This window comes from Hydra vulgaris, chromosome 07 (genome assembly GCF_038396675.1).
Source record: "Hydra vulgaris chromosome 07, alternate assembly HydraT2T_AEP".
Classification (NCBI taxonomy): Eukaryota; Metazoa; Cnidaria; class Hydrozoa; order Anthoathecata; family Hydridae; genus Hydra; species Hydra vulgaris.
The window spans coordinates 6457501-6473103 of record NC_088926.1 but is presented as its reverse complement, the minus strand read 5'-3'; the positions used below and the strand labels follow the sequence as shown (position 1 = coordinate 6473103).

At 25.2% G+C, this 15603-nt stretch overlaps 1 protein-coding gene across 2 annotated transcripts in view; it reads left to right on the top strand.

The window, feature by feature from the left end:
• Positions 1-936: 936 nt before the first annotated feature.
• Positions 937-15603, top strand: part of LOC100215858 (muscle calcium channel subunit alpha-1) — a 117832-nt gene continuing 103165 nt past the window's right edge. The window contains exons 1-4 of one of the 2 annotated variants that reach the window (XM_065800885.1): positions 937-1226; positions 1599-1950; positions 4757-4856; positions 14776-14915. In XM_065800885.1, the coding sequence (XP_065656957.1) occupies positions 1748-1950; positions 4757-4856; positions 14776-14915 (443 nt within the window). In that variant the 5' untranslated portion in view covers positions 937-1226; positions 1599-1747. Of the gene's footprint in view, positions 1227-1357; positions 1951-4756; positions 4857-14775; positions 14916-15603 lie in introns of those variants that run through there. The other variant, XM_065800886.1, reaches the window with a different exon arrangement.

Below are 15603 nucleotides of genomic sequence, written 5' to 3'. Positions count from 1 at the left end.
TCGATTAATAAAGTCATAAATAATGAATGATAGTAAACTACTTTAAATAAAGAGCTTCTTATTTTATAATCGATTATAAGTGCAAATTAAAACCAGCTTACAAGCTATTTGAATAAACTTATAAAACTTAAAACGAGTCTTAATCTTTGTTTAACAGAAATAAATAAATAAATAAATTAAAGAAAAATTCAATGAATTAAATAATTTTCATTGAAAGATCTTTCCTAATCCGTTCAGAAATAAAATTAAAATTAATAAACAAAGAACGATTAAAAGGATTATACGATTAATTTTCCAATATCTTTTTTAACGTTGCTTTATACCTTTTTAATACAGTAGCTAAATACAAGTTCAAAATTACAGCAATTTTCTAATTAAAAGTAGCTAGGACATTACTGAAGAAGAAGGTCATTCAAAATTAATTTATTTTTGCTTAATTATGCTTTTGCATAATAGGGCAAAAACAAATTGTAGAGTTTAAATAGTTTTTTTCTAAAAAATAAACACATTCTCTATGAATACAATTCGATGTTAGACACTTGTACATTCAACTCTCAAAAAAGTTCGATACTTGAATTAAATTAAATATAAATAATTGTATATATATATATATATATATATATATATATATATATATATATATATATATATATATATATATATATATATATATATATGTATATATATATATATATATATATATATATATGTATATATATGTATATATATATATATATATATGTATATATATATATATATATATATATATATATATATATATATATATATATATATATATATATATATATATTTATACATTTAAAAAAATACTTTAACTTGCAAAAACAAATGAATCTGGTATAAAATTATCGGTTTATCTTTTTTCAAAAAATTGCGCTAAAACGAAACTTTTTTGCGGCAAAACAATCAAATTTCAAACCAAAAAAATAAAATAAAAGTAAACAAGTAGAAAAGAGTCGCCTCGTAGGTTTGAAAACTATAAATAACACAGGCATTATAATGCAACATCTGCATACTAATTAAAGCTGGATCTATTAAACTGGTCAAAATAAACATTATAAAACCTTGTAGAAATAATTATAACCTTCAAATTATTTTTTAATGCCTTTTAAAACATGAATGACATCCGGACAAATCATTTCACAAATATTTTTAGTAGTTATTTATACATAAAAAATTTATTGAGGTTTTACGTTTATAACCAGGTAAGACTTGTTTTTTATTAGGTTTTATTGTAATGTATTAACCCCCTGTAAATAATAACTTAATGAAAAGCTAATAACCCCCTGTAAATAAAATAAAACGTTTTTAAAGTCATCAACTCATCCGTACAAATGTAATTTTATGACAAATTAAATGACTCCGTCATAATTTATCTTATATTTCTAACTAAATAAATCGATATATTAAAGTTGTATTTATCTTTATAAGAGTACGACAACAACTTATCTCCTTGACTTCTCAAAACTTGAAATTATTGAGTATAAATTAGTAGGCCTAATTAAAGCAACTATTGCACTAATTTGGTTACTTAAGATCGTTTGAACAGCTTTTTTTTTTTAAATTTAATATTTTAGGCATACCACATTAAAGAAAAAAGACTTTTGCACCAGAAAAAGAAATTAAATGTGTTTTATGTGCGATGCTATGAGCATGTTGACTGTTATGAGTTGTTGTATTTAAGAGATGTGTAACACATTAAGCTATATCAAATAAATGAGCAATAATGGAGGTAAATAGTAGTAGCAACATAGCAGTTGATGGACTTCCTAAACTTGAACTGTCTACATTTAATTCTACTTACAATCAGTTGAGCAAAAGAAAAAATAACATAAATGCTGGACAAACATTTAGACCAAAAAGATCCTTATTTTGCTTTACATTGAATAGCCCAGTTCGTCGTGCATGTATTGCTATTGTAGAATGGAAGTATCTTTTCAGCTATTATTATTAATTTTGTTAATTAATGCAAGTTTAATTTCTATAAAATTTTATCATTTTCTAAAAGTATGCTTTTGTTTAACAAGGTTTGCTTAAACATATATATATATATATATATATATATATATATATATATATATATATATATATATATATATATATATATATATATATATATATATATATATATATATATATATATATATACATGTGTATATATATATATACATGTGTATATATATATATATATATATATGTATATTTATATGTATATATATAATATATAATATATATATATAATATATAATAATATATAATATATAATATATATATATATAATATATAAAAATATATATAATTATATAATATAAATATATATATATATATATATATATATATATATATATATATATATATATATATATATATATATATATATATACATACATGCATACATATATAAATATAAATATATATATATATATATGTAAATATAAATAAATATATATATATATATATTATGTATCTGGTTCAATGTTGTTTGCTAGTGCCCACTTAAATTTACAATACATTTTTGCACCTTATCTGAAAAGGAAAGTGCATCAGGAGACCCAACTGGAATATAAGCTGAATTTCAGATTAGAAAGTTGAGATTTGTAATTTTAAAGAATAAAGTAAGAGAATGTTGGGCACAAAAAAGCAAGAAATATTAACTGATCCTAAATTTGCAATAGATTAAATAAATATATGGTTTCCATTAGTGGTCTGTAATGAATGATGGTCTAGGGAGACATAAAGTAGATATTGAATAAGAGTGTAGCCATTTATCAATAAAGGAATATCAACAGAGTAACAAAATTTATCAATATAAGAAATCAACAATAATAATTAGCAGAAAAGTGGTTTTCAACTCACCAATATGCTAGCCCTAAGCTGTCAGAAAGGAAAGAAGGTATACAAGATTAGTTGCCTATTTTTTAAGCAATCAAAAATGAAAGACTAGAAAATATGGCTGTAATATTAGCAAATATTCCTACTTTAAAATTGTCAATATGATCGTTTATGTAAAATTAAAGTTGTCAATACAATCCTTATGAAGGGATGTAGAGGAACAACATTGGATCAAATATTACAACAATTTAGAATTTACTATAAATGGAGAAGAATCCATCAAGGTTGACTTTGATATTGCTAATCAAACAGAAAGCTTATGGAGAAGACCGGCATGTCTAATTGTATATTAAATTTTAGCAGCGTTGAGAACAATGAATTTGGCCTCATTGCATTTAACTAATGCCTGATAAAACCTTTTTGTTATTATGGTTTACAATCAGCAAAGGGGCATGAAGGTCAAAGACTGTTTTCCATATCAAAAATTTTTTTTTTTTAGACTTAAATGAGGTATTACAAGTTTAATAATTGAAAACTCAAAGACCTTGCTAATTACAAGTTTAATTGAAAGTTAGTTAAAAATGCATCGAGAGAGAAAGGTAGTTTTTAAATATAGGAATGCATAGAAATATAAGACTGTCACATAAATGTTTTTCAGATAGCAAAAGTTTTCAGATAGTTATAGTGCAAAATAACTTTAAAAACTAAAATGTCTAATAATAGATAAAAATGTCTAATAATAGGTTAACCTGTTTGCCTGGGTTATAAAAGGGCAACCAACCATTGTTGATTTTTTCTGACAAAATGAACAATGGTTGGTTGCCCTACTCTAGCGGATCTTAATAATATTCCTAGGGGTAGTGGTGTCCGGCAACTATTCCAACTCCTGGATATAAAGAACCTTTATAATGACATAAAGTTTGGTTTTTTCATTGTTGTTAGATGATATATGCACTTTAAAAATGTGAGATTTTTTGAACTTTATATGGTCATACTACTACAACCTAAGAAATTTTCAATTATTAATGGTAAACTAGTTTATTGCCAGTCTAGTTGCAAAAATGTCACTCATAAATTATATGATTTTTTACATTTTATATCAACTGCTACCAAAATGCATACAGCAAATTAGAAGTTATATTTAGTACTTTAATATTGCATGCCATTTGAGTTGGTTTGAAAAAAAGAATTAATTTCATAAAAAATATTAGTTTTTAAAATGCTTCTCATATCATCTTTTTTGCTCTAGTGTATTGTAATGGTGTAAACCATGTATTGGTTAAAAGTGTATTGTGATGGTGTAAACCATGTATTGGTTAAAAGTGTATTGTGATGGTGTAAACTTATGCCACTTTTGATAATTTTTGATAATTTTTTATGATTCATGAAGTAACAAAAAACTCCAAACTCCGGAAAGAATTCTAAATTATCTCACAAACCTGTGTTCATCACAGCATCCTGTTTGTGTAATATTCAGGCTAAATATCATGTTTATACTTTTTTCATATTTTTAATTAAGTATTCCACAAATTTATAATCAAAACCAGTAATTGTTGATTAATAATTTGCAAAGTGATTCAAAAACATGTTTCATAAATTTGTAAGCAAAACCATGAGTTGGTAATTTATAATTTACAAAATGATTCAAACCTTACTAAAAGCTTGCAAGGTTTGATTCTTTTTTAACCTTGCAAAAGTTGCTGTCAAGTTTATAATTCTTATTTTAAAGCATCCCAACTAGGTATTCAGCCTCATTTATTTTTTCATCGTAGGTATAAATATTTTTCCTGTGCTGTTTTTTGTTAGTTTTTTAATACTCATTATTAGCTAAGATTTAGTACAGTTTATTAAAAAAAAATACTTTATTTTTTTTATATTTTGTTTCTTAACATTCAACTATTAGACCTTTTGATTTTTTTATATTAATTAATATTTTTGCTACATGTGGGGTTTTGGCTGCTTATGATCCTATGCCCTCACATGATTCTAAAAATGCAACTTTAGTAAGTTTTGTTATTATTGTTTTAAGATTTTTGTATTGAAACAGAATGACAACATAGATGACTGATAACTTTTTATTTGCTGTTTTTCCATTTGTTTTTCCATTTTCAATTATATTTAACTGTAATATACAGTTAAATATAATTATATATAAAACTTCAGGGTGTTAGCCAAGAAAAAGTTTTATGCAGCATTTTCATGTTATTGGGATTTCAAGTTAATGTTGGCCAGTGACCAATTAAAGGTCATTGAATTCTGATATTTGAAAAAAAAATTAAGGCGTGCATGCACCCATGGTCTGCTAACTCATTTGATAGGGGCAATTAAAAAATAAAAATATAAGGATTTAAATTTTTTAGATACACAAAGTTCTTTAAAATGGATTTATTTTGCTGGTTATTATCCTCAGCAGGAAAAATTTTTTTTTGAATATTTTTGTGTAAAATTCTAGAGAGAAAACAAGAAGAAAAGACAATTGTCTGCAGTTGAACATTAAATTAATGAGTTTGATTCTTAGATCTATTTTAATTGTATACGCTGTTTTTAAACAGTTATTCCAAAAACTTTAAAAGATTGTTTAAATATTGTTGGAAACTATTGCAGTAAATAGATTTTTTTTACTTTATACTTATTTTCTCTTTTATATGTAATTAAATTTAAGTTATGTAAAATAAAAAACATGTTTAATAGTACTAAATTTTTATGACAAAACTATTTTTACAATTTCCATGTTCCTCTAGTGACTTTTTAAATAGCAGAAATGACTTTTCAATTGGTGTCTTTAAAAACGATATATTTTAAGAAAAGTTTTATATTTTATTTAAAATATTAAAGATGTTTAAAAATATTTTTTACATTTATATTGATGGCTTATTAACTTTCATGAGCTACTTGCTTGGCTTGCCAATTTCGGTCAAATAGAATGTTAGTTAAAAGAGTTTTCATTGGGATATGCTATTTTAGAATTATTTTTTTAAGCAACAGCTGCATTTAAAGAGCAAGGTGAGATTTGTTCATTGCACAAGGTCAATAGTAATTTAAGCTGCAAATTTCAATACAGTTAATTCCTGGTAAGTCGAACACCAGTTAATTCTGCCAGTTAACTGTTTCATTTGGTCCCTAAAAATTATCCAATCGATTACTATTAAAATTCTTTTGTTAAGTTGAACCTCATATAAAAATTATTAAGTTCATTAAGTTTTTTGCCCCCCCCCCTTCAGCAAATTTCTTTGGAAAAAAACTCAAACTTTTTGCATAGGAAGTAAAAAAATGACATAATTAAAAAAATTTTAAGAAAATTCATTTCATATAAAACATAAATAACTGTAGCCTAATATTTTTTATATTTTTTTGTTGTATTTAGATCTGAATAGAATACACTGTTATCAGACACAAACTAGTGCTATAATAAAACTGTTAAAAGATAAATCATAATAAAGACATTTATTTTATAGTTTAACGAATTTCTAAATAAAAGATCGCTAGCTTTTAAATGCAATTTTATTACCAAATAATAAGGAAGTTGATATATTGCTAAACTTTTTCAAATTTCATTTTTTGGCTGTATCGCAAGAATGCAATTCAAAACCTCTTTCATGAAAACATTTCCCAGGCTTTTATAAGTATAATGGTGTAAATTTTATGAGTCAAAGTTCGTCTTAATGGAAATTTGCTTTAGTTGAACAGTGTCCAAGTCTAACCATTTTCCTTGGTCCCTTGGAGATTCAAGTTATCAGGAATTAACTGTATCTAATAACTTATGTAATTGTAAATTATATAAAAAAATATATATAAAAAATAATTTGTATTTGTAAATTAAAATTTTGTATTTGCAAATTAAAAAAAAAACTTATCAAAATTTATGCAAGTATGCTAATCCTATTTTATGTTTTATGCAAGTTTCATTTTTGATTTTTTAAATGTTTTTTTTTGCAATTTTACCAGCAAATTTAATTCACCAAGAGTGTTTTGAATTATTTTAATAAAAAGGGTTATTAACTTATTTTAAAGTATTTTTAAAAGGGTGACTGGAATAATGTTGAAAAATGAATTTTGGAATAGTGTCGAATATAATAAAAAGGCCTAATGTCGCAAAAAAAAGGAAAAGTGTTGCAAATGAATTTTATGAATAGTGTTGAAAATAAAAAAAAAGGAATAGTGTTGCAAAAGAATTTAATGAATAGTGTTGAAAACAAAACAAAAAGGAATAGTGTTGCAAATAGTAAAAGAAATGTCGCAAACAGTAAAATCGGAATTGTGTCGAAAACGAAAAAAAGGAATAGTGTCGCAAATAATAAAAGGAATAGTGTTGCAAATAGTAAAATCGGAGTAGTGCTGAAAACATGAAAAAGGAATAGTGTTGCAAATAGTAAAAACAGAATAGTGTCGCAAATAGTAAAAATGTAATTATAGTTAGAGAGAGTTAGTGAAAAATAGAGTCAAACCCAGACAAAAATAGTATAATGCTGAATTTTGGCAGAGAGAGTGCACAGTCTTTAGGTGGGTGTAAATAAAAAAACCTAGTTGATTGCTCTACAGTAATATCCCTTTTAGGCAATTTTAAGGGCAAAAAAGGGTCCATTTTGGCACCTCTAAAATATTATAAACTTTATACGGTTGGATTGAAAATTTTATCTTGATCAATATTTATATAAGAACTATGACTTATAAGCAATTAATTGAAAAATTACTCCTATTTAAAAGTGTAAAAATTCCATTCAATGTTTTTGCTGTGATAAACGTTTCGTCATGATGTTGTCAAAATATTATTAACATCTAGTTTGAAAATTTCCGTAACCAATACATGTAAATTCTTGTGACGTATAGTTTTTGAACCATGTTTTATAAGTAGTTCTTCAAAAGGAGATTGATAGTCTTGATGTACAATTCTAAGGGCTCTTTTGTGTATTCTGTTAAGTTTTCTTTTTGTGTACGATTGTTAAGTTTTCTGCTATGAAATAACCAAGCTAATGGACAATAAGAAAAATGAGATGTAATAAAAGCGTTTAGTATAAGTTTTCTTTGATTCAGACACATAAAAGAAGTGAGTCTGGAGAGCACGTTAACTTTTTGACTTGCTGATCTACATAAATTGTTAACATGGTTATCAAAGGAAAGTTTATTATTAAACATTATACTAAGTAATTTTTCATTATCAGATGAGACTATTCATCTATCACAGATGTTAACTTTAAGAGAGCTTGCTTTACTAATAATAATATGATATTTATCTGAATTAGCTTTCATACCATTATTTTTAAATCATGAAGAAAATTGATATGCAGCGTTTTGCAGGTCACTTGCAACAGAATTTAAGTCATTTTTTGCACTGAAAGGAATGTTATCATCAGCATATCCTGCAATATCAACATTTGGTAAAAATAGAAATGGATCACTTATGAAGATATTAAATAGTAATGGACCTAAAATTGAGCCTAAATATTAGAGTAAGAGCTGTATTAATCATAGTCATAATTTATAGAATAAGATCGAAATAGCTCAAAGGAGAATTATCTCGAAAAGGGACTTACCAGAATAATATGGAAATAGAAAATAAACTGAAATTGTGAAAATAGGAATATTATCAAAAATGCCAAAAACAGAATATGCTATAGGTATAGGTCTTGCATTTTCTTCAACATATTGATTCCCAATATTCAAATCTGCTTTTTAAAAATTTATATCTATACTAAATATTTTACTATTGAATTTAAATTTTATCTATTTGTAATAATTTTTGTCGCAATTGCAATTGCAAATATTTGTTTGCATTACTTTTACATTATTTGTTATATTATATAAAAGTTTTTTTTTTTTTTAAAGTGGAGGACCTACGACTTTTATCTTTTTTTTTGTTTGTTTTTTTATATAAATTCTATATAAAAACGTTTTATATGCTGTGGTTTTACGACTTCTATTTTTTATCATTTTGTGTTATGGTATATATTAAGGGGCTTGGCAATAAGACAATTTGTCTTCTTCTTGCCCTTGCTATTTGTAGAAACATATGTTTATAATATGTTATAATATTTTTTTTTTGCCATATGTTATATGGCAAAAAAATAATAATAATAATAATAAATAAAAAAGTATATGTTAGTTTTGAAAAAACTAGAACAAAAACTGTCTAAACAATATTGAGACTGGAAACTATGTTATTGTATGATAAACTCAATGAAAAGTACATCATCTTGATGCTTTATTAATTATCTATATACCTTTACTAACATCATCCGCTAAAGATAGGTTGTTATCTGCATCTAAATCATCAAAATCACCTTTCATTAGAAAGTGATCTAAATCTGAACTGTTTGTTATGTTAATTGTGGGATAGACAACTTTTCCACAATTCAAAATTTATTTTTCTATTAAAGTAAATATAGCTATAGGTAGCAGCAGCTTTAGTGGGTGGACTGGGTAGCAACACTGCATATATGGGTTTTGGGGTTTGGTGCTTTTTCCACAACAAACTACATACTCAATGTATTGTTGGCAGTGATTATTCGAAAAATTTTTAAAATGTGGGTTAAACCACTTTCCCACTGAACCCCTCGAATGATAATACTGATTCAATACTACAGGAACAACAGGTAGTTATTAAACGCTTTATACAAATGAACAAACGATACAAATGTTTTATCATTTAAGGAACATTTATGTAAAGTTTATGAACTTCCTAAAATGTAACTTTTATAAAACAAACAAAAGTCTAGAATAACCATGGGTAACAAAAGGTCTTAAAAAATCCTCAAAAATTATTAAATACCTTAAAACAAAAAAAATGTTAAACTATTTGACAATTAAAGATATTACCTTAAATTATTTGCGACCCTATTCCGTTTTTTTGTTTTCGACACTATTTATTAAACTCCGTTGCGACATTATTCCTTTTACTATTTTCGACACTATTCATTAAATTCATTTGCGATATTGTTCCTTATTCTGATATTCGACAATCAATCATGCAACAATTTGCGACACCATTCCTTTTTCACATTTTCGACAATCAAATTTGTGACAATAAAAATTTGCAATAATCAAAATTTTGTAACACTATTCCGCCACACTTTTTCAAAATGACATTTACCTCCACTAATGTATTTTTTAAAATATTTATTATGAAAAGATTTTTTAACTTTCCTAACTTAAGATGAACAACAAAAAAGTTGTAGATAAAGAGTTTTTAAATAATAAAAATAAACTAAAAAAACAACAATACAGTAAGCGTAATGAAAAATCTAAACTAGAGAACAACTGACATCAATTGAAAAATAAAGTTTTTTTTTATCTTTTGAATGAATCACCTTTCTAGCTTATAACTACCCTTTTTTTTATATAAAGAAAATGATATTTCTCAATCAGCTTAATTCATTTCTTTGTTGTGTATATTATGTTTTCCATGTGTCTAACGTAATATATCACTATGATTATTTAAACCTTTAGGAATATTGAACCACTTGGGAATTCTGCATTATATGCTGTGTCATCAGGCAGGCTAACACCCTGCCTGAATGGATATATATATATATATATATATATATCCATTCTATGATCAATCTAAAAGATTAATGATAATCAAAAACTTTTGTTAAAAAGTAATTTTAAAACTAAAAAAATCATCTTTTTCATAACTTAGTTATATGAAGTTTACTAAAAATTTAAAGCGAAGTTTAAAAAATTAATTAAAAAGTTAAATTAATTTTAATAAAAAAAAAAAAGTTTAATATAAGAAAAGCATTTTATATTTTAAAAAAAATTTAAATTAGATTTAATAAAATAACTTAAAATTTAATAATATTTAGTTATAAATTTAATTTAATTTAAATATGATAATAAAGGTTTAAAAAATTTTAAAAGCGGAAAGTAGAAAACAAATTTATTTAGCTATCTGAAAAAAAAACAAACTTATTTCACAGCTGTTGTGAAAATACTTTTTACAACAATTAATTACTGCTTAATGTTTTTTCCATTAACTGTTTAAACAGTCTGATTAAAATTTTTTTGGCGTAATGTAAATGGCATAAAAGGGATCTCAAAGTACCAAGACAAGTTGTGTTCATAATAAAGAGAATGATAAAAAAAAAAATGTTTAGGCTGAATTTTTTTGAGTAAAACAATAATAAACCTATTCCAAGAAAAACTTACTTTGTTGTTTTACTTGAAGCTCGCTGTCTTCATGTTAGCCAGTTGTTTTAAAATATATCCTGCAATCTAGAGACTTTTTAATTTTTTCAAACCCATTTAATTTAAGAGTTTTAGTATATGATGTCATCGTAGAATTTTGAAAGAAATCTAAAAATTCTTTTTTTCATTAAATTATAGAGTTTTTTTTCTTCATAATAGATTACTAAAGAATTTGTTTAGTTACTTATTATTATAAAAAAGTTTTTTTTTTCATCATATATATTACTATAGAATTTCTTTAGTTGTTTTATTTTATTTTATTTTTTGTGTTATATTTATTGTTATTAAATGATTATTATCTATATTGAGATTCTGTTAAAAAATTATTTTGTATATTTAATGTTATGAAAGTTTAATTACCAAGCATTTATTTGCTAAACTTTTAATCAGGGTACTAATATTCTCAAAATTCTTATTTAATCATATGAAAATATATATTTAATGAAATTTATTCTGTAAAACATGTATTGTTAACTTTATATTTTTGTTAAAATTGGACAGTTATTGGTCAAAATTGCAAAAAAGTGTAGCATTATAGAGTAAATTTTAAAATTAAAATCTGTGTTCATCAATAAAGACTCATCCAAAATGCTTTCTGATGAGTCTTTATTGATGAAACACTGTTAAATGAGAAAAATTTTCGTTAAGTGATTTTCTACTAATATATATATATATATATATATATATATATATATATATATATATATATATATATATATATATATATATATATATATATATATATATATATATATATATATATATATAATTTATATACATGTATATATATTGTAAAATAAATTTCTTAAGCAACGTAATAGCAATAAATGTGAACATATTTTCAAGAAAAATACAATACTTTTTAATCTTGACATGTTTCGTAGTTAACTACATTACTACATTATCAAAAGATAAAATTACAATTTAAAACTCTGGATATAAATATAAAATCAAAATTTGAAGACATTACAGAGAAATATTAACAGACAAATAGAATTGTTATAAACCAATAAAAATTATAATACAAATTATGATACCGTAAATGGCAAAAAAAAAAATAACTAAATAAAACAAACTAGATAGACAAATTTATATTATAACGAACAGTTTGTTTATTTAAAGATGGGTTTTTCCATTTAATATGGAGTGCTTCATTAATTTTCAATTTGTTTATGTTAGAAGCAGAATCCAAAACTTTAAAACAATTATAGTTACTTAGATTTTTACAATTAATAGATAAAATTAAATGCATATAAACATTAGATTGTTTATCACTTGTAAGATGCTCATGAATCCTTGTTGTTAAGTGTCTGGAGGTTTCTCCAATATAACTGGCATTACATCCAGCACAAGAAAATTTGTAAACAACATTGGATTTGAGCAGCTTAGGAAATAGATCTTTATTACATAAACTGTTTTGTAATTTGTTGGTAGTGAAAATTAAATTAATTATGACATCTTTACAACATTTTTTAATGATTTTATTAACTTTAGATTTAGTAAAATTTGAGTAAAATCCTATAAAAATCCTTTAAAAATATCAATCCAATCAGAAGGTATATTGACCTGTGATTTGGTGTTAATAAGACCCATGTCTTTATCACACTATGTAAGAATGCCCTCTTTCAGGAAAGAAAATCTTTATTGAGTCAAATCTTTTTTTATGCTGAACTAGATAATCCAGAAACCAAAAGACTGTATAATTTTTATTTTGGCCTGCAAAAGAATCACAAAATAGCTGACATCTTGACTTAGGTGATGAATAAAATAATCATATAGCATAGATGTCACCTAATCTGCCCCCTTTTTGCCTACAGTTTCATCACAGCCATAGATAAACACATTTTTGCTTGATAGCACATGGATGTTAAAAGAAAGAAATGAAAGTTTTCTTCTGTCATTGGTTGAGGGACACTTAAATTTCTTTGATAGTCAAATGCTATTGCTTCAAATGTTGAATCATTAATTGCTTTTATCCTAGATTCTCTTTTTCTTCGATAAAATGTTTCTGCTTTTCTTTGATGCAAGTCCCTTTCAGTTTCCAACTCTTTAAGCTCTGCTTGCAAATCAGGGTTCATTAAATAATCTTTAGCAATGAGATCTATTCTCATTTTAAGCTCATCACACTTTGAGCAAGTGTCTGTACGAGGATATCCAAAAGCAATGTTAAAAATTTTGTTAAATATTGTCCTGTATGTCTCGTAAGAAATCTTGCTATCTGGATAGGTAATTTGAAACATGTTAAACATTTCGTTAATGTTTAAATCCTCAGATAAATATAGGTGTCTTGTTTTATCTTGCGAGTAGTGAGACTGCCTACCCCTAAAAGATGAAATGTGATCTCTTATCTTCTGAACCATTTCATCTGTCAGCTTATGAGGTCTATTTGTATGTTGACCTCTTCTGTCCTTTGGTGGCTCACCTAAAGATGAAAAGATGAAAAACAATAAGAAAACATGTTAAATAATTTCTGTTCATCAAAAATTAACTTAAAGATTATAATCTTAAAAATACATGCTTGATAAATAATTGAAAAACTGTTTCTCTTATCTTCTGAACCATTTATTCAACAATTTATTTACCATTTCATATAGATTAGTCCCTTTTATTCAAATCTTCACTAAAAGCTTAGGCTTAGGGAAATATTATGTTAATAATAATGTTATTGTTAATATGATTATAATAAAGACTAGTCCCTTTTATTTAGACTAAAATCAGAGCCAAGGCCTTTCTAATTATTTTTATAATTTTAAAATTAATCAAGATTTTAAGCATTAGATAGGCTTATAGTCTTTTAGTCTAGTAGGCCTAAAGCCTAGAGTAGAGCACTAGACTAGTCTAATCCAAATTAGAGGCCTAATAATGTTCACACAATATGAAACATAATGTAAGGATAGCTTTTATTAATTAAATTATATGTAAAAACACTAGATCTTATTCTATATAGTATAGTCTCTATGCTAGACCTACCTGTAGTTGATAGACTCCATTTTATTGTCTCGACCCTGCCTTTCATGATCCCAAAGATGGAAAGAAAAGCTTTGAAGCACACCTGGGTAAACTCATCATCAATATTCTTGAATACTTTGTACTTGTAGCTGTTATCATTCAAGTCTTTTAAGATAATTTCATTTTTCCGTGATCTCCTTCTTGTGACATTACAGACTGTAATAAGGCCAGCCAGAAAAGAGCCTTGGTATTCTTTGCTCGATAATGCATTGAAAGAGTCCAATAAATGAGCTCTTTCATCTACTGTTACAACTTCAAAACATTTGTATCGTGTACATTTACAGTCAGGTCCTGTTGTATGAAACGAAAGTTTTTATTTTTTTAGTATTTCGTTTATTCTCCCTGTAATTTTTCTTTTCTTGGGCCTATTTGTTAATTCACAGTGCTCTTCGCGATCTGCCATCTTTAAAATACTGTTTACACAAGATCGACCCCTCATTGGTCGGTGTGATCATGTGACTAAAAATTTCACATGACATTAGTGACACTGCCGTATTTTCTCCTTTAAACATTGGACCATTCCAATTTTTCAATTGTATAGGGTTTTTTCTTTTTTAATTATCATATGGACATTTCCACTTTTTTTGCTTGAAATGTAGTTCAGTACATTTTTTTTTTTAGTTTTTTTCTTTTTTCTTACTACTACCACTACACCACAAATTTATTTGAATTTTTGTTTAATATATTTTTTGTTTGATATAAATTTTAATATATCTTTTTTTTATATAGGAAAAGGTTGAATATTTTTTTATTGCTGTATTTACTATTGAATGCATTCTAAAAATAATGGCTGATGGGTTTGCATTTCATCAAGGAGCATACTTGCGCAATTGGTGGAATGTTTTAGACTTCTTAATTGTAGTTATTGGGTATGGTGTTTTTTACCTAATAGTTTTCTTTAAATTACATTTTAGTACAATGTTGATTTTGTTTATAATACTAAAATTTTAAATCTGTATTCAAATGTTAAACTATTATAATAAATTTAATGTTTAAATTTTTTTTAACCCTACTTTTATGTTGGGGTCCAAACAAACCTCATGAGTGATTTCTATTTAATTATTCAATTAATAATTTTTCAACTATAATTATTCAACTACAATTATTTTTTGATGTCAAATGACCCAATGCAACCGGTTCATGACTCTTGCTGCTATTTTAGAAACTGACTGTCTTATTTGAATTCAAATGCTATGAGTCTATTTGTAAACTTATTGGATCTACCCATTATTGGAAGAATTTCAAAATCTATTGTATCCAACATTAATTCCGAGCTGAGAAAGAAGCTATTTTTGAACCAATGGGAAAACACTCAAAATGTTATACATTGGTTTCAAACCATAAAAGAAAAGCAATTCTGTAAGTTCTTAGTTTTTGATATTAGTGATTTTTATCCATCGATTAATGAAAACCTACTAAAAAGTGCAAAAACATTTGCAGAGCAACACCTAACAATAAATAGCGAACAAAAGAGTTTTATACACCATTCAAGAAAATCATTATTATTTAGCAATGGAACTGCTTGGATTAAGAAAAAGGGAGAATTATTCGATGTCA